The sequence below is a fragment of the Corvus moneduloides genome, chromosome 20, assembly GCF_009650955.1.
Source record: "Corvus moneduloides isolate bCorMon1 chromosome 20, bCorMon1.pri, whole genome shotgun sequence".
In the NCBI taxonomy this organism is placed as follows: domain Eukaryota; kingdom Metazoa; phylum Chordata; class Aves; order Passeriformes; family Corvidae; genus Corvus; species Corvus moneduloides.
The window spans coordinates 2,867,768-2,887,997 of NC_045495.1; the positions used below are offsets into that span (position 1 = coordinate 2,867,768).

At 40.4% G+C, this 20,230-nt stretch overlaps 1 protein-coding gene across 2 annotated transcripts in view; it reads right to left on the reverse strand.

The window, feature by feature from the left end:
- The window catches only part of PPM1E (protein phosphatase, Mg2+/Mn2+ dependent 1E), a 60,731-nt gene that overhangs the window by 15,796 nt on the left and 24,705 nt on the right, over positions 1-20,230 (reverse strand). Inside the window, exon 1 of one of the 2 annotated variants that reach the window (XM_032129600.1) lies at positions 11,937-12,040. The exons of the other annotated variant lie outside the window; for it this stretch is intronic. Coding sequence (XP_031985491.1) covers positions 11,937-12,025 — 89 coding nt within the window. The 5' untranslated portion in view covers positions 12,026-12,040. Of the gene's footprint in view, positions 1-11,936; positions 12,041-20,230 lie in introns of those variants that run through there. 2 annotated transcript variants of the gene reach the window in all.

Below are 20,230 nucleotides of genomic sequence, written 5' to 3' on the forward strand. Positions count from 1 at the left end.
GAACACACAGACAAACAACAGCTCTGGATAACTCACAGTGTCATCAACAGCTGCAGGAAAGGGGAAAACCAGCAAAGAGAGACCTCAAGTTCTTAAAACTTGTAGTTCTGGAGCATTAGCACTGCTGATGGGAAAATGATGTTGCAGCCCCTACCTAAAATCCACAATGAGGGCCACCAGTGCTGAAAATCCCAAAGGCTGTCATGGTCTGGAGTAGCTGATGAGGCATCACTAACCCAAACAAAGCAGGGAAAATGGACCGAAACGAACTGGGGCTTTCAAGGGGCAAAATGGGCAGTAAATCACAAAAGGTACAGTGTTCCTGTTACCTCAGGAATCCCCTGACACCACAGAACAGCAATTGTTTTAGTTAGAATGAGGAATGATTGAAATAGAAATGCTATTCAATCTGCTGAACACAAAACAAATCCACAGGCAAACAGGATAAAGCAGCATATTTGGTTTCACACAGCAATCCAAGACCAAGAACATGACCTGAAAAGAACCAAGTACAGCACATTCCCCAAAGGCCTATAATTTACTGTGTTAGTAAAAGACTTTGTAGGGATGACAAGCTGACGGCACCCTTTCCAAAAGACCTTCCACCAGGGATGCAGTTTGGGAAACACTCCCGCTCACGTGGCCTGTTGCAAGCTCTTGTTAGAAAGCAACTTTTGTTAGATTCAGGTTAAGAAAAACCTAGTTTGTCCCCTGCCTGTATTTACAAAACATTCCAAAGTCTCATGAGACTTCTTCCAGATGGAGCTTTGGATATGGCCTGGAAGCTCTTTGAAGAAGCCTTTGAAATCTTTATTACTGAAAGTTCCCATGCTGTGAAGTGCAGCAGTAACGAGCAGAGAAATTCTTTGGGAAGCTCCTTTGGCTGTTTCCCCAGCCCTCCCTTCCTCCACCTCCTGTTTCCATGGCCATCCAGAGGGACTTGGAGGCAGCTGAGGGGCTCCTGTTTGTCTCCAAACTCCTCCAGGTCACCCAGGACTCAGAGGGGAATATTCTGTGAAGCATTCCAAGACCCCAAAATGATTATGGATGCATCCTCTGGTTCTGCCAAGCGGATGCTATTTCCAGCTCCCATCTCTGCAGGTTCTCCTCTCCTCACTCCCAGAGCAACTCTCTGACCTGTGCTGTTCTGCTGCTCTGCACAGCTGCTGGAAGTTTTGATGCTTATTTAAAGCCTGGTCACGGTGGACAAATGGAGTATTATTTTTTTTCCCCTAACACATGGCGAAACCCTGCACTAGATTTTATCTGCTGCAGTGAGTTACTAAAAAAAACCTGGCACACACACACACAAACACAAAAAGAAACAAATAGAAAAAACAATGCACCTTTTAAAAGCTTGCATAACCAAAGCTCCTTGAGAAGTCATTTGAGCTGGCAGTGGTGAGACAGTAAAGATGCTTGATAAATCTGTTTGAAGGAGCTGCAAACGTGCTACCCAAGGAAGCTGCTATCTATAGGCTTCCCAGAGACAGCTGCCTGCTCACATCCCCAGCGATCCTGTCCTTGTGCTGACAGTTGTAAGCAACAGAAATATAATACACAAGCATTGCAAAAAGACACTGTTTGAGATACATTTATCATGCCCATGTCTGTGCAGACACTGCATTTACCAAATATTTAACCTTCTGCATTCTGCTCACTGACATTTTCTAGACCAATTTTATACAGATATGTTCCTGTAGTTAAGTCTATCTAAACTGGATGTTAAAAAATAACCAAACCAGAGGTGCACTGCTCATCAGAAAACCTCTGCCACAGCTGGATTAAGATGCTTCACCAGGGGAAACTCTTGGCTTTTACCACACTGTTCTCAACACGTGAATTAGGCTCAGACCTCTAATGCACTTTCTGCTGTGTAGCATTCCCTTCTCCAGAGGGTGAAGTGCACACGACAGTACATAAAACCACCAAAATGCGAGCAAGACAAAATAAAAAGGTCACCTTTGTCTCTTTGATGAGGTACAATGTCATGAAGGGCAGCATGTATCTAAAATATAAATGCTTGCTGCCCACAAACCACTCATAAGCATTTGTGATTTAATGACTGTCAATAAAACACCATTGACCCTGCAGGGGTGAACTGTGAAGAATCCAAACCACACAAACCAGCCTCTCCCAAGCTCCTGGCTGGATAAATTGCCTGGGTATTATCTTTGAAACCAAATTCTATTCTTTCACTCATCCTCACAGCATGGCAGTTCTGAGGTTACTCATATTCCAGTCTCTGGGGCTGATGGCATGGCTGCTTTAAAAATGACAGAAATCACCTCCTGTAGCACCAACAACCCCTAAAAACCGAGCATGGATCTGCTCGAAGGAGCTGGAAGCCAAGTAACTGCAAGAAATTGAATTCCCAGAAGTGACTGTGGGATGGTTTTCTTCATTACAGCAAAGAGCTGAAGATACAAAGTTTGCTGTTGAAAATCATATCCCAGCACTTCACAGCCAGATTGTATCCATCTGTTATTAAAAGAAAGGGAAACCTGGGCTTTGAAGAAATGCAGAGAAAAATGGACCACAATCCATGAACCTTTGGTATAACACCAAGATGTTGAGGATGTACCAATATAGACTCTCCCCCATCTAAATCAGAATATTTTCTGAGGAGCAAGATTCTGAGGGATCAGGATAGTTTTCTAATAAAATTTTAATTGCTGCTATGAAATGCCCTTTACAAAATTATAAAAATATTATTATAAAATATAAAAAACCCCAGCAAGCCACTTATTTGATGGGCATTGATTGTGCAGCTTAGATCCTTAGTATTCAGCTTTGCAAATGCAAACAACATAGTGAAAATAAATCTGTGTTTACCCTATCATTAATTCATCAAAAGAAAGGTAATTTATTGGTATTACCCACTCATGTGACTTTCAGGGATTTATACTGAGAGGAAAGATCCTTTTGGATTTTGTTGTTGTTTCACAAGGATTATCCTGCATGTTTACACAGCACATTCTCTGCTCAGGGTGTGAGCGTGTCCAGAGTGCTCCAAAACCCACTCAGTGCCCACTTGGCACTGCTGGGAATGGAATGGGGACAAAGCCACATCAGTGCCAGGTGCTGCTTCCCTGGAGAAGTAAATTTCTTCACTGGAAACCCAATGTCAACAGCAGTTACCTCACACTGAGTTTCCCTGCCAGACCAAGGCCTGTTTAAAAGCTCCACAGGACATTAAAAATGTCATTGATTTTTCTCTCTTTGGTGCTCAGTCAGTTTGAAAGTCAGCATAATTCAATATCTTTCTCCTGGTTCCATTAGCAAAGAAAGGATTCCATGCTTCAATCTATGCTGCCTTATTGGAAAAAGTAATTTAATTTTACATCTGAAAGTGTGCCAACATCAGCATAAAAGCGTACACTGTATACATCAGATTTAATTTATGAATTCTGCGTTTTGTCAAGCCAGAATGAGATGCTGTCTAAAATCAATGAGAGTATCCAAGCTCACTCTGAAGGTACTTATATACATTCTTATTATTTCAGATATTTTATGTCCTAGCTGGAGTTTTTGATGATTTCTCTCCTTGCTATAAAATATTAATGACACAGTCTCTAGAAAAGTTCATGTTGCAGCAAACTTGCAGAAGAGTTCAGGCACATCATTTACTTACCACTGATTCATGCCCTGATTTTTTCTCTCTGTTATAAATAAACTTTCACTGATACTTCCCTTAAGAGGAAGGAATATTCCATACAGATCTGATATGTCCAGAAATACAAGTTAAATAAGAATCCCCCAATGCAGAGCCTCTGTTTTATTAGAGATCAGATTAACACACCCAAGTCCTCTGTCAAAAAGAAAAATGCATTTTGCTGTTATAGCTAATGACTTAATTTCAAATAAATGAAATAAAACGCTCCACAGCAACACATCCCCTGCTCTCTCCTGCAGATCATCATTAAGGCAAACAAACGTAAAATGACTTTTTAAAAAAGGGTGAAGATGGTGCCTGTTCAAACACCCAGCTCTCAGTAACACCCCACAGAGCCAGGCCCCAAAGCTCTGTGCTCCTGTTGTAACATTTGTCTTCATGTAACTGAGAAAAAATAAGAGCTACAGGCCAGGATTTCCAAATGACATTTGATCACTTAACTTCTTTCAACCCACTGAACAAATATCAAATATAAGGCAAAACACACCCCGGAAGATTTATGGCCACTGAGTCAGCAGCGAATGTTCCCTCGCTGCCTTCTCACTGCTGTGCAATGCACTTCATCACACAAATGGCTTGGGTGTTTATGCCAGATGTAAGATTAGATAATTACTCATCCAAGTCCTGGATGTCAACTCTTTTTGGTGGTAAAAAATTTATTCCAAATGCTCCATTTATAATCAGTGGACTTGCAAAAGCATTCTGGTGTTCTGCAGTGATACATCTCGGGATGTAATTCCGTGCGGGAACACGCTGTGTTTGTGCTGTACCAATGGCCTGCCTGATGTCAGCCCTTCCCAGCACGGAATTTTGTGTCTGCAAAATAGGGACAATGCTATTGACCTCTGGAAAGCAATTTCAAAGCCAATGATGAAGTGCCAGATATTATTAATTAAACCTAAAGTGGGGATGGAGCAAGAGAACAGCAATTCCCGTGCACTGATTCCCAGAAAATCCTGCTGCTCTTGTGCACAACATGCAAGAGAAAGAAATTAAAGCAAACATGAATAAACAATGCAGTACCTCTAAAAATAATTTTGCAGGCAGATATGTAACTACAAGCAGATTCAAAGATTACACAGTGGGGCACATTAAAGACTTTACTGGAACCTCAAATTCACAATTACTGACATTGATGCCCACGGAACAAGACGCTAGAGGGATAAAAGAGGCTCTATGATTGGGGTGAGTGCTCCTTTAAAGGAAAAACCCTTTAGTCACTCAGAAAGATCCCATCCTAATTCCCACTGTCACTTGTCCTTTGCAGAATTGCAAAGGATAATGGCAGGTTTAGGGGTTTAGGCTTTTTCTTTAAAGGATAATCAAAATGTTTTAGCTATTCTGTTTCACATTACAGTCCCTAATGCATTCTGTTCTACTGAGCCACATAGTTATTTCAGTCATTCTTAATAAATAACAGTTGCCAGTAGTAGTTAAGCCAACAGATCTGAATTATTTATAGTGTTGAGGAAGAGAACAGCAGATAAAATACGTTAGGGCTTTGGGTTGTTCTGGCCTGAACGACACAATGGCAGCCTTTAGATGTTTTTCACCAGGCTGTAAAATAGCCTGTTACCAATCCTGGTTTAAAAGATTTCCTAAAGAGGCAGCAGCCAAACGTCCAGCCATCCATCTTCAATAATCACAGTCATGAACAGCAGGTGAGAGACTCTCCCAAATACAGCACTGGCAGAAAGCTCGATTTCATTGGACAGGTTAAATGGCTACTTAGGATTAATCCTAAATTATTATAAATAAGCAGAACTTACTTATTTACATATCATTTAGCATGGATCTAAATCTTCCAGTAAATTATTTAAAATAGTGTCGAATTTAAATGTTTCTCTTCTCCCTTTGCCTATAATCCCCCTTCCATTCAGCTGGAAAAGTATCACCTACATTTTACAACGGCAAATCCAACATCCCATTCCAGGCTGGAGCATGGCAATCCCAGCCCCTGTCACTCCTTTTTAAGAGGCCACATCATGAAACATTGAACACACAGAAAACTACAGGGACAGAAATTATCTTGACATTAACTTGACAAATTATGTTACACACAGATGTTGAGTTTAATGTTCTTTGTAGCTTAAAAGATGCATTCCAGTATCTGTCCCGATGGGCTGCTGGGATAATGTGCCTCTGCTGGGCAGTGCCTGGGTGGAAATTTGTGGGAATATCTGACTTTTCCACCTTGTGCTGACATCACAGGGGACTGCACCAGCGGGAAATTCACTGTACAACAGATTCACAAGGACAATTGTGCCCACAAACGCCAAGGAGAGATTTACACTCAGATGCTGCAGGGAGAAGAACTGGGGGAGTAGTTGTAGCAACATAAGCTTCAACCACACAGTTTTCCTTTTATAGCTCACCTTCCACTTTCTATATGGATCTATTTACAGCAGGAAATGCTGCAAATTGTAGCATCTCTAAGGAGTAAAAAGAATTAAAAAATAACAAAAGAAAAGAAAATCTGGAGAGGTAAAAATCCAACCAGACTTTCTCCTACCAAATACTGATGAAATGGAGGAGGAATAACACTTGGAGGCGATGTCAGGTTATTAAGGCCTCTGGAAGTGGCTCCATGACATGTCAGACTGTAGGAATGAGGCACAGCATCCCAGGGAGGGGCAGGCTCAAGTGACAGGATCTCTGTGCTTCCCTGCTCCCCCTTCCTTGGCTCAGCCTCCCTCCTCTCCCAGTTCCGAGGTTTATTGAGGATCCACACTCTGAGGTTACCAAGGTGGGGAAGATTCTGTGAGGTCCAAAGCTGAGAAATGTGGTTTTCCATGGGGCCAGGCAGGTCCTGAGCCCGTGGAACACAGAGCCTGCCTGCAGTACACAGCTAAATTTAGCTCTTTTTGCTCACAAAGGCTCTAGGAATTGATTCCCAACAAACTGGAGATCAACCCTGCAGTGCTGTGGCCTCTCTCCTGTCCTGGAAGGTACAGGGGATTATTTAAAATTTGGGAGACATGTCTTAAAATTATTCCCAGCCCCATTTAAAAACAAATCTCTGCACATTTTCCAATCACTGTTATAAGGTCAACTGAAAAAAAAAGATCTGTCACCTTTTATAGCTGTGACATTACAAATCTCACCAGATTATGGATGTTGGTTCTTTACCATGGACTTCCAACACTACACAAATTCTCCCACACAAATCCTGCCTATTCACCAAAATTTGGGACTTTGTTTATGCAGCATAATCAGTCTTGTCTTTAAGTCTTACTTGTTGCATTTGATTTTCTATGAGATTAACACCTTCAAACCACCCATTTCAGAGGTGACAACGCTGCCTCAATCCAGTGCAGCTCATGTAAGAATTACCCAACAGCTCTGCTTTCCCTCTCCCCCTCCACAAAGAAGATTGCCAACTTTTCCCCTAAGCTTATTATCAAACCTGTGATCTCTTCAGAAGAGGGACGAGCTCTAAATATAAGAAAGAATCTGTTACATAATACCCTGAGCAAGGAGGCAGCACACAACAGCCTGTAGACAACATGAGCCTGAGTCCATCAAGAGTGGAAAAGGGAGGGAAATCTGTGACATTGCCCAGTGCCAGGCCTTGGGTCCATCCTGTGCAGAGCCAAACCCACAGAGAACATGGAATCATGTGCAAAACTTAAGGGTTTATCTCTGTGGAAGATAAACAAATGTAAACAGGTGACATTATCTGGAAGTTGATTCAGGATGTGGCAGAAATTTACTGAGATCAGAAGAAATCTTCCTCAAACACAAGGAGGACTTGTTTGAAGCTGCCTGAACCCGGATTGTAAATAATGCACTGGTGAGGACTGACTCACCCCCGTGATGAGGAGGCTCAAAGCTGCTTCCAATGGAGCAGTGTCACAGCTCTAATCAGCAGTTAAGAGAGTTCCTCAGGAGCCACACTATCAATTACCCCGGTAATACATATTCAGGGATATGTAAGGATATGCAGGATATGCAGGGATACCAGACAGAGAGAATACAAAATCAAAACATCAATAAAAAATAAGGAAACTTTGGAGACAAATTATTATCTTCTATGTCTACAGTGCTTTGTGCATTCCCAAAGGATTTAGAATCTAAAAATAAATTATTACTTCTACCAGCACTGACATCCAAGCTACCTTGGATGAAAAGCAGCAAATTGCTAACCATGGATAGCAATATTACACAACTGTTTTGAACAAACAGCAAGAAATGAACCATGCTGGAAAGAACAGCAGGACTCTACACAGAAATTGAGGCTAAAATTTAACCAGAATAATGTGAATATTACCTTGATTTTCTACACTTGTGGTGGGATATAAATTAGAACTGTCTGCCTTGATATCTCATCCTCAGTCTCCATCATCCTTCTTTCATCATTCTTTAGCACCATACTGAGACACTGCCTTGAAGGAAAATACTCAACATCTGCAGCTGAAATACATTTTATATATATATACACACATATATGTATTTAAATATAAGCAATCACCACAGATTCCTTGGGAAAAGGAAGAAGGAAGATTCCTAGAGCAGGTAGAACATCAAAGGTCACACAAACCCACGTAGCTAACCCAGAAATTATTAGAACTCTGGGCTAAGTAATGTTTTGAAAATAAATTCGATCAATTCTGTCTCCAAAACACACTATGGTAATGGTATTGGTAGATAAAATCTTCTAACAATGATTAAAAAAATAAAGAAACAAATGGGCCTCTGCAAGGCACAGCTCTGGATTAAGGGCAGCAGTAAATTAGAATAATAATTATATACACATAAAAGAACAAATTCAGGAGGAGGCAATCAAGGAAAGATCAAATACAAGTAGGTTTTCTTAGTTGGAGCAGAGATTTCTGTGAAAGAGTTTAGAGAAGAGCCATGAAAGTGCAAGAATTTTTATTGGTCAACAAAGCACCAAACGTAAAAAATAAAATCAGTATTCCAAATCCACACTGGAAATGACAATGAATTATTTTTGCTGGGTTTATCTGTAAAACACTGCTAATAGCACACAATTGGATCTATCACACGTACAGTCAGGCAGCATCAAGATTCCTCAAGGGCAGAGAGTTTTCAAATCAAAATACAGGTGGTGCACCCGCCTGAGTGAGCTTTTTAATGAGGCATGGAAGCGACACAAGAGACACAACTGCAACGGGTTAGATTGAAAATAATATAGCAAGATAAAACTAAAGATTAGGAACACCAGCTGAGCTCTGAGATAACACAGGAGAAGTTACTGCTAAAGCAAGATTTGAGTTATAATAACCCAGCAGTGGTAAATTGGAAGATGTAACGTGATAGGAGCCTGAGCACTGCTCCCAGTTCTGGGGCTGACAAATGACACCTCTGCCAGCAAATCATTTAATCCCTGCACATCCATCCATCTAGGAGTCAAAGAGGTTTATTGCCTTAAAACTTTGGAAGAATACCATGAAATTTAATTTATTAATATCTGAAAACTATGCTTTAATCCTTGGGCAGAAGGTGCTGGGGAATGACAAGGTATTTACAAAGTTACCACTGCCTCATAAAATATTTCTGTATTTTGTTCAGTGAATTCTCATCTGTTTCTGTCCTGTTTCAGTTCACGATTCCACAGCACTTCTTGACTTAGAGATGTTAAAAAACAATAATGGACTGATGGCAAAATGCTCACTTTTATCAAAACTTGGTGTTTTCTAATATTTAATACGGTTTCTTTGATCAGGGCTGGTTATGTCATCATCAGCCATCCCACATTTTTGCTGAAATCATTCATTTGATTTGTAGATTTTTAGAAGTACCAAAGACAGGGAGACAATCACTTCATTCCCAAATAAAGCTCAGCAAGGCTGGAGCCTGAGCACTGATTTATTTTCACCTGGCTGAGATGGCAGCAAAGGAAAATGCTCAGGAAAATAAAATAGAGACATAAGAAACCACCAAAGAAAATAAAAACTGATGCCCAGCAGAGTGGAATTGACCTCACTCTGCCACTGAGAGCCCAGACAGACCAAGCTCTCTCACCCACAGGGACAGCCTGTGGCAGGAAGGCTGAGAAATCCAATTAGGGAAACTTCCCAGGCTCCCTGTTTCCAGGGATATTGGATTCTTCTTGATATTTAGAAGAACTTGTCAAGAACAATTGCACAGTTCCTCCTGAGCCTTCAGCTCTGAGTCACCATCACATTAGGGAAAGGTGAGCTTCATTTAGACAGCACAGAAGGGTAAATTACCTGGTTTTTTTTAAGGTCTCATGTAGCCTTTAAGGGACCACGTTATTTATTTATTTATTTATGGTTGTATTTCTCACATCTTCCCTTTTTTAAAAGAACCGTGAGAATGTCATTAATCTTCACAGGGATCAATCATATTCCTGGGCATGAGGGAAAGAGGTTTCCATGTTTGATGGAGAACTTTGTATCTCTGGTACTTTCCTGCAGAAATGGCTTAAAGGAAGAAAGGGATATTCCTTTAGGATTCTTCCTCCTGCAAAACGTATTGCCCCAATCTTCCTAGCAAGGAAACTGGAAAAGCTGAAAAGAAATAATTAGCATTTATAGCCATTTCTTAAACACAGATCTAATCTTGTAAGAAAGAAAATGTCCATTTTGATAGCAAGTTTCATTTAGGCTAAAAAAGGAATATATGTGGCCCTTCAAGTACATGTGTTCAGTTTAATGTGATCTCGGTCGAAAACAAAAGTGAATATTACTGATTTTAACACCTCACTGATCAAAGCTCTTCTCTGATGCAGGGAACAAGAAAAATTAGCAGAGAAAAGAACAGAGGACATGAAAAATTTGCAGGGAAAAGAACAATAAAGTACAATAAGACACATCTGAGTAACTGCTCAGGTTCTCATATCTGCAAAACCTCACCAAGAGAGAAAGAAAGAAATAGAAAGAAAGGAAAAAATTAATGGAATGATTGAGATTAATTTGCCTACTTGCTGCTACAGTAATTAAAGACCTCTTTCTTATCATGAGAATGTCTCAGGCATCCCATTCATGAGGGAGATTGACACACTGATATATTTTACTTCCAAGTTAGAATGGATTTCTCTTCCATTTCAGCCACTCTGGACTATATTGAAGGAAAATAGTGCAGAAGACTGATAAGAGCAAGAAACAGTGAATAACATTTAGTCAGGATTGCAAAGAATTCTGCATCCTGGATCTACCTTTGATAAAGGAGCAAGATGGCAACAGGAATTGGACATTTCTCCTCTCTGTCTTTTCTATGGATCTTTTCACCCTCCCACATCCCAGCCCTTGCCCACACAATTCAAATCAGCTCTGCCTTGTGTTACCCAAGGATGACAATTAACAGAGACCTCCCAACATTTTCCTTGCACATCCTTCCAGCCAGACCTCTTCCCTCCAAAAGGGATTGTTGTGAAGTGATGGTGCAGAAAAAGGCATGGGATGTGAAATGGTCAGGAAATAGGGGAAATTAGTGGAGTAAAACCCCTGGCTGTACTCCAGGTTGTTCCAATAATCAGTCTATATCTATTTCCTTCGAAGTCTCCCTATTGGAATAAAATGCCTGTTGAAATACCACATTCTTAAAAATCAAAAGCAGCAACCAATTAAAAAAAAAAAAAGGAAAGTAAACCCCCAGATTTCTCACTCCATGTATTTAATACGAGGTTGTTTCCTGATGAAACCCTTAGTAAGTGGGAGTAGTCAGGGAGACACTTGGATTTACATAAATTTGAGACAGAAAAATGCTGTTAGAGTAAGTCCATGGCACTGCATGGTTGGGATTGAGTCTTCCAGTAGAAATTACTCCAGGCTGCAGACAGACACAGCGCTGAGTCTCAGGCAAAAATTCATAATTAACTTCAGAGTATGTCCTTAAATTCAATCATTGCCCGCCCCTTCACAACATTAGCACAATATTTACAGGTTGTTCATACACAATATGCCAACTCTAAGTTATTATTTTACCTTGCTTTTAAGTCCATTTTATCATTGCCACACAAATTTTAAATATGACTCCACGCCATTCCTGATATGATATGATTTTTACCCTTTTAAAAGGAGCAGTACACATATCACAGCAACACTCAGCAGTTAATATAATTTAATGCAAAACTACACACAATTTTCAAAATGGATAGTGGAATTTATTTAAGAGTTCTGCTAGACTCAACTTGATATAGTGCATCATCATACAGTGGAATAGGTAATAACTTAGGATTTTTTCCTCGTAATGGCCAGTAAATTCAAATTCTAATAATTCTTCTATAAGAAATTCATCTGGTAAAGACCCAGGTGAAGCATAAGACACTCACCAAAAGATACCAAGGTTCTCAGCTTGCCAAACGCAGAAGAGATTTAAAAGAATCATCCATTTGCTTTTTTGGCACAAAAATCCCAACATTCGACGAACAATTTCTAAGAGATCCAAGATGGAAATCGCAAGGAGCACACCCAGCAATACCTGGTGAAGAGTTTACCAAAGGGACAGAGAGAAAGTGGCAGAACAAGACCCAGACATGCACCACAATCCTCACAGCCAGACAACTCCAGTGCAAGGTGTGTTCTTCCAGCCACTCCCATCTTTTTTCTGGTTACAATTTCATTTCCCTTTGGGGGAACAAAAAAAAAAAAAACAAACCACATTCAGATTTGAAAAGAAACGTGTAAGATGAATGTATGAAGGCTTTGGAGGCTGCAATAAAAAACAACAGATGGCTGAAGAGTGCCTGCACGCCCCAGTTCACTCCTGGGCCCCTGGTCTCGTTCCGACGCCAGTGACGCCAGCAGAGCCCCTCCAGTGACTTCCAGCCCAAGGATCACGGATTGTCCCACGTGTGCTGGAGAGGAGAGGCCTTGCACAGGCTGTGCTTCCTCACTCCTCAAGCTGCAGCCATTCCATGCATCCTACAGGATTCAAGGATAATGTCTATTTTCTGATATTTTGTTCTCCAACTAAATTACTTCAGCTGCAATAAAGATTTTAACTTTATGAATGCAAATCAGAGAGCAGTGAGAAGGACCTAAAGTTTAGAAAATGTTGCCCATGAATAAATGATGATGGCCGAGGAAAACACCAGAATTCCCATGGAACAATGAGACCGAGGAAGATTTGATATTGTTTCCTGTGCTAATGAGGAAGGAATAAACATGATTGACAAAATTAACAGGAGGGATTCAGACTAGGAAAAACTTTCCACCTGTAACTCACTAGGAAAACTTTCCACCTGTAACTCCCATCACCAAGACCTGGAATAGCCTTGCAAAAGGACGTTGTGGGATCTCCACTGCCAGGATTTGAGGTGAGGTCAGAAAAGGAGCTCCCAGGATGGGTTTAGATTTAGTGAGTTCTACCTTGAGGTAGAAACATGGACTCAATGACCTCCTGAGCTGCTTTTCAGCCCTATTTTCTATGGTTTTTCTATTCTATTAAAAACATGTGAAATTTCCCTTAGCTCTTTTCCTTAAAGCAAGGAGGGTAATTCAAGAGACACCGGATCTCCAGAGCATAGTCCTTAATTAATTAACCTCATAACGTAACCTGCAGTCACATTGCGCAGTGTGGTGCACTCCCCCTCCAGCACCTGCCCTACATTCTGGTGTCTTCTGCCTACGGAATGTGGAGCTGGATCACAAAGAGAGTGGTGTGGCCTAACTCTGGGAAATCAATGGGAATCGAGGTGACTAATTAGGAATTGTAATCAGGCCTTTAATCCAAAGCAATAGAAAGACATGCCTTTGGAATCCGATTAGCTGCTTAATAATTCAAAACAGGCCCCCAATAATATATTGACTGCCTGGGAAAAGGCATCTTTTTCTGAGGCCCAGAGTCTCACATTTCCACTGAACTCCCAAGGGAAGAGAAGCCAACCCTCAGTCAAAGCAAAATCCACGAGGCATCTGCACTGGCTGTAACATTTTGGGGTTGTTCTCAGTCAGGGCTGCTCATTTATGGCTGTAAAATGCTACAGGACTGAAGAATCAGCTCTTCTACATCTCTTTGTAAAGAATCATTCTGTAATGATTTCAATTCTTCTAAGACTTCTCTGCCCTATTAAAAAAAATATTTTAAATCATTGTTTTAGGGTAGCATCTCCCACACAGGCAGATCTTTGGGTGCATTACAGGCAACACCCTTTGCTGATCCCCTGCTCTCATCCCAGCTGCTGAGAACCAGAACTGAGAGACTTAATTACTGCACCTTTCAATAAGGATTTAATTTTATTTTTGCTCTTTCTGCTGCAAATGCCCATGAATCAGAGGGTCACTTTAAACACAGAATTCAATTTAATTATACTCAAAGGCATTTTTATCATTAAACAGGTCAACTTATTAAAAAAAAAAATACCTTGATTATGAGTAATGGAAAGCCTGGCAGGCAATCCAGGAGAGCTTCACCCTGAAAGCTCGCACACCCATTTGTTTAGATTTGTTTACTAAGCACTGGGCAAGGTCCCACTGAATGAACATGACAGCATTAACTGCAACTGCATTCAATATTTAACTGGAAGTAGATTTTAATGCTTCTTTACTGATTTTGTTTTAAAGGGAATATTTACCAGTATTTGTAAACTGGACTATTAATTTCTAATAAAGGCATGGAATGAGAAAAGCAACACAAGGCCATTGATTGAGAATATGACACTGAACTGGATCTGGCAACATCCTTCCCAAGGTGCAGAGTGATTCCACAGAATCAGGCCCAGCCTTCAGCTAGGATTGAATCCTTTCTCAGGTAGGACACTGTTTTAATTACATGCCAGGCAGGATGTCTCTGATGGACTATCCTCATGTGAACCAGATCCAAATAGAAAAATCCATGCTGTTCATGAAAGCCTTGATGAACAACGTAGAAGAGAGTAAACATTCTGGAGAAAAACCATTCTGGATAGGAGGGAACAGAAGAAAAGGAAAGCTATTTTCATGCTTGGGTCTTTTCAAGGCAAGCATTTGCATATTTTTGCTTTATTTCGTATGCAACTCCGTGTAACATGATTTCTGTGCTATTTATAAGGCTAAGTAGTCAAGTAACTGTGTGTTTTTTATATCCCCTTCCTTTATGCACCCCATTTTCATTAACTGTTTGTTTTCTAACAGTTCAACAGGCCTAGAACTCAACTGTTTATTTAACTGTATGGTCAATACTAATTTGAAAACTGGTTGTTATTTTTAACCACTTGCTGTATGTATAAAAATGAATTAATTCTATTATTTTAAGCTAAAGGCTTTAAAAGGTAATTACACAAGGATGCAAGGCAAGAAGTAAATACAAGTTTTTACTGATTTCCAAAAGGTTCTTACCTTCATCTTTATGTCCTCATGACACAGAAAGGGAATCAAACTGCAGAGATAAAAAGCTATTACCTGAGAGGAGCCTGATTGCAAAGCCAGTTCTTCTCTGGACTCAGAGGCATACGGAACACTTTCCTAACTCACCCAGGATTACTTTATGACCCTGATCATAGATAACCACAAACACACAGATATCTCAAATGGAAGAACTAGAAGCAGTTTCTGTTCTTGGAAGAGTCTTTTGCTGATTCATGAAGGTATCCAGACACAAGAGTAGGAGCTCTCACAATCCACAAAGACAACGTGGTATTACCACAACCCTGGATTCTCATACTTCATTTTCAGCTTCCTTTTCTACATAAAATCAAACATTGCACAGCTACAGCACCACAGAACTGTCAGAAAACCAGGACCACATGGATATTTGCCATAAATTGGTTCTTATGGCAGATGATCTCAGAGGTTCATGAGGTTTGGTTTTATCAGGAGAACTGATGCATCATCTTCCTCTACAGACGTTTATTTAAAAAGGGATATATCCAGTTCTTCTCACATCAGTTGCTGGTGTTCCTTTCTCTCCCATGGCCTCGTCTCTCTCCTCTCCCAGCTTTGTAATATGCCCTCAGCTGAGATTGTTACTCTCCTGTCCAGACTGGAAAGAGCAGCAGATTTCCTGGTAATGGATTCATCTGCTGCTCTCTGATGATCTATTTTTGCTCAGATGATTCAATTTAATGTTCCTACAGTGTACAAGGCTGACCTAAGCTCTCTCAGGTGATGACCTAAGGAGTACCATTACCTTCATTAGTCATAAAAAATTTCCAAGATTAAGTCTCTTAAGGAAACAAATCCGAATGAAAAAAAGAAAGCAGTGTAAATACACAAACTTGCTGCTGCAATGTGACACTGAAGAGGCACTAAAATGTGCTTAATAGTCTCCAGTTAGGTCTCAAACATTCATTTTCCAGGTATTAGGTAGTTGATAATTGTTAGTTTGGACACAAGAGCAAAAACCTTTCAAATGGCACAGCACTTGGATATTTAATTGGAATTCTCTGTAGGAGTTTGCCATATATTTTTGTTACCATTCTCACAAATTCCTGAGGTAGCTCTGTAAATAAGGTCACCACAAAGAAATTGGGCTGTGTATGAGCATAACAGAGCAGCACTTGGTTCTTGTGCTGCCTCCTCGCCCTCTTTACTTCTGCATGTGCCCCTTGCAGCCCTTCTGCAGCTCTGTCCGTGAGTTTGGCAGGTGGCAGTGACAAGAATCCAAATGATGTCATCTTTGTCACTCAGCACTTCTGAGGACACCATCCCTGTCACCTCCACAATAATGAGGAGCACACCAAGTGCAACAGCACTTTCCAAATGCTGAACAGGGTAAAGGAGCAATAAAGGCAAAGCAGGAGCAAGGGATGGTGGTGATGGAAAGCCCTAGTCCCCCCTAGAAGTCCAGGAATACACAGATATGTGTTGGAAGATCCGGGATCTGGGCTGTCTTTTCTTGCATTCCATTGGAATTGCAAGTGGTGGCTACTGAGCCCTGCAGAAAATGCTTCATGACCCGAGGAAGTTACAATTTCAATATTGAAATTGTCAGTCAAAAGGAGAGGAAAGAAGGGCAAGAGAAGTGAAGCACTAAAGGCATGAAAAGAATAATGATTTGCCTCCCAGGTTAGTTCCACTCTTTGGGATGTTGATTTCTATTCAAATATTGTTTAGATTGTTATTATGAAATTAGGACAGGTAACAAGAGCAACTTCCAAACACAGAGGTCTAAACCACAACCAAACTGTGCTACAAATTAGCAGCACTCAGAATGATAAGATTTCTAATGAAATATTAGTCTTGCTGCCACATATGTCAATCCCTAAACTTAGGGAAAGGAACACCCAGAATACAAATTGGACTCAAGGCAAAAGCAGCTGCAAAGCAAAAAATGAGCTGATTTGACACTTGCTAAAAAAAGTCCATTAATCAGAGGAGAAATATTTATGCTTTCAAGTCAGAATACCAGACTCGAAAAGCCAAATATCTGCATAAATCCCTCATTGTATTTCCAGACTTTCAGCCACAACACAACTATTTCTGTGAAAAACGTGATTACACAATTTTGTGTGTGCGTGTTAACAATTAGTGAGAGTAGAATTAACAGATGTCCCACATCAAGACATCTAAAAAATGCCACACAGGTAACATGAAGTATATTTCAAGCTGATACTGGACCACTTATTAAAAACAGATCATGTTTCATGTAATCTAAAAGTGGTAGATATAACCTGCAAGTTGGAATTCATTTTATATTGCGGAATTTCTTCCTATTAAATCAGAGTGGTTCTTTAAAAAGCAAATTATTTGTGATGGGTATTTTTAATGGGAATTTTGAAAAAATAGCCAATACCTAATCTTAAAGTTCTCCTGAATTTCTGTTGCTATAACAACGCATGAAAACCTTTTTCCTGTTGAGGACATCTGTAGCTATTTTTACAGGCAACAGCTGGATTTGTCTGTCTGAATTTCACTTAGTGAAAGAAAAAGTGTTTTATTTGCTGCCTTTGAACAAGCTTTTAATATAATGACAAATGTCAGAGCCCAGCAGGCTCAGTAGCTGAATAATCTGGTATAAAACATGGATTACATGGCAAAACTGTAAATCAAGCAACAATTCGATAAAAAGCAGTGAGTGTCTCACACTCCCCCATGCACAGACAGCTCCTCCTCCCACATTTAGCACTGGAACAACAAGGGCACAACAAGTCTTTAAAAATGAGATCTTTGATCTCAGGAGATGCCACCTTTGTACTTGAAATTTGTCTAAAATTTACCAATACAGAAGACCAAGAGTCTGACTTGCAATTTCCTGTAGAATGAGGTGTGTCAGGCACCTGGGAACATCCAGCATTCTGAGCTGCCCAAATCCATCGAAAATGTAACAGACAACCTTTCTCATCCTTCTCTACAAAACTTTCTCATACAATAAAAGCAGCAAATCAAGTCAGTGATGAACACACAGTTTTCTCCATAAATAACTGAGCTCTCCCAGCACCTTGCAGGATTAGGCTCTGTGTAATTTTGCCCGCAAATTACAGATATCTGTAAGACTGGAAGGAGATTGGGGTTCAGGCAACCAGGCAACACCCAAATTGGCATTGAGAGAAGGCCATTTTAGTTGAAAACTCCACTTTATGTTGTGCAGGATGTATTTATTAATATTATTATTATTATTGCACATAATTTAGAATATAGGATCATTAGCACGAATCCCTGGAGTGAATTGTTTGAGGATTAGGGAAGAATGAGCTGTATCCTGATGCTGATTACAAAGCACTGCTCCCATGTGTGGGGAGAGCCTGCTGGAAGCTGCATCACTGCACCTCCAAGCGCAGCAGCCTCCAGTGGTGCAGAGCCTTTCAGAGTACAAGGAGTCACAAAAGGCTATGTGGATTCCTGAAAAATTCCCTCCTGCTGTTTCCAAAAAGACCTGGTACTGATTAACTGAAATCAGAAACAGAGATAGCACAGAGACTCCACTGGGATGTTGCAAATACACAATATATGCGTTACACAAAGACAGGAACTGTACCTGTGCTGGGGCGCAGGGTTTAGGAGAATATTTGCTTTATTTTTCAAACAAAAGAGAGGAGGGCATGACATTTTGTGAGCAGGGTCCTGTCTCTTTTTTCTTTCTGACTTTAGCTGTAAATACATAATTACTGTAAATGCGTTCAACACCTACACGACTTCTAAACCAGCACAGAACTGTTTCTATTGCATGTGCTGATCAATAATTACCAATTTCATGCAGAGACAGGTAAATTGCCAGTGCTTCACCCCAGGACACTTCATGTTCAGACAGACGCCTACAGTTTAAAGCAACAGTTTGCAACACAAAAGGCAAAACCAGTCTCAAAATTTTTCTTAATAAGTTGCTTCCAGCTGATTGCTCACCACATCAAGATGTACGAGTTCCCACTGCAAAAGTACTGAGTATGACTTGGATGTCAAGGAGATTTACAGCCCAGTGGCAGACAATAGTTTTGTTGACACTTTCTAAGCTGAATTTATTGGAGAGCTTCCTGAAGAGAGGAGAAGCATTCGATTACCCAGTAAATATCAAAGAACATGCTTGGTGCTGCTGTTCGTCCCTTGGACAGGAATTCCAGGCTTTGAAGTGTGACCTTTTGTTCAGGCCTACTGGAGTCTGTGTTTAAATTGTGTGCTGGAGAATTGGACACAGTGCTGAGCTTAGGAGTGATTTCCATGCAGGTTTATCCACAATGCAGGAAGCAGCACAGAAAGTAGAGACTAAAAGGCCCAAGGCAGTAGTTTTTCAACAGTTCTCTAACAGAACAAACCAAGCCCTAAAAAAAGATTAAGAGCAGGGATATGAAACAATTGAAATTTAATATCTGAACTCTGCCAGGCTGAGGAGCACCTGGATGCTTTGCTGTTGGTAGTAAGGGAATAAAGGAAAATAACACAGAGAATAAAACTGCCTTGGAATGCAGCCAGGACAAAGCAGAGAAATTCTGTCCCAGGATTCAGGATCCATGTGAAGGCTCACCTGAAGGGCCACTCATTAATCGATTGCTCTGTTGATCTTCAAAATATGAGGCCAACAGACCCAGCAAAGTGTAGGGATGTGACAGGATGGGCAGGGAGTGGAAAGCAACTTATTTGTTAGGATACTGCAAAAAACAAGTAGTTCAAGCAACTTAAAGAATTGGAGAATGACCTTGTGTTAATCAGGTTAGCATGCCCAAGGGAGTGGGAGGGAAATCTCCTTACTTAATAAGATCAGTCTTGATTTTAGAGATAATAGGGACATAATTACAAATTGGTGAGGATGATGTGACCTCCAACCCATCTTTTAAATCCTCATCTCGAGATACTTAATGAACCTAGTGAAAGTGGAAAATGAAATGGAGTAAGGAATAGTGATCAGAGCCAAAGCCTGGTGGAGAAGTCTTCAACAACAACCACACTGAATTTTGAGGAACTGAAAGAAACATTTTAACACCACATGAAAGAAGATCTATATGCAGCAAAACCTTTTAACACATCCTGTAAAGCAAATTACTTCAATACACTCACACTTTAACAGTGTAGTTTGCAGCTTTAACACAAAAAACGAGAGCAAAACACAGAGAAAATGAACTGGTCTTTCTTTGTAGTAACCTTCACACACATCTTCTTGGATAACCTTCCCAAAATGTGGCCTTTCCTGTCTACTATTTATATTTACTGTGGCTGTTACAATGGGTTTTGGAAGTAAACTCTCAGCAATCAATCTTTGGAAACACAACAGGACTTG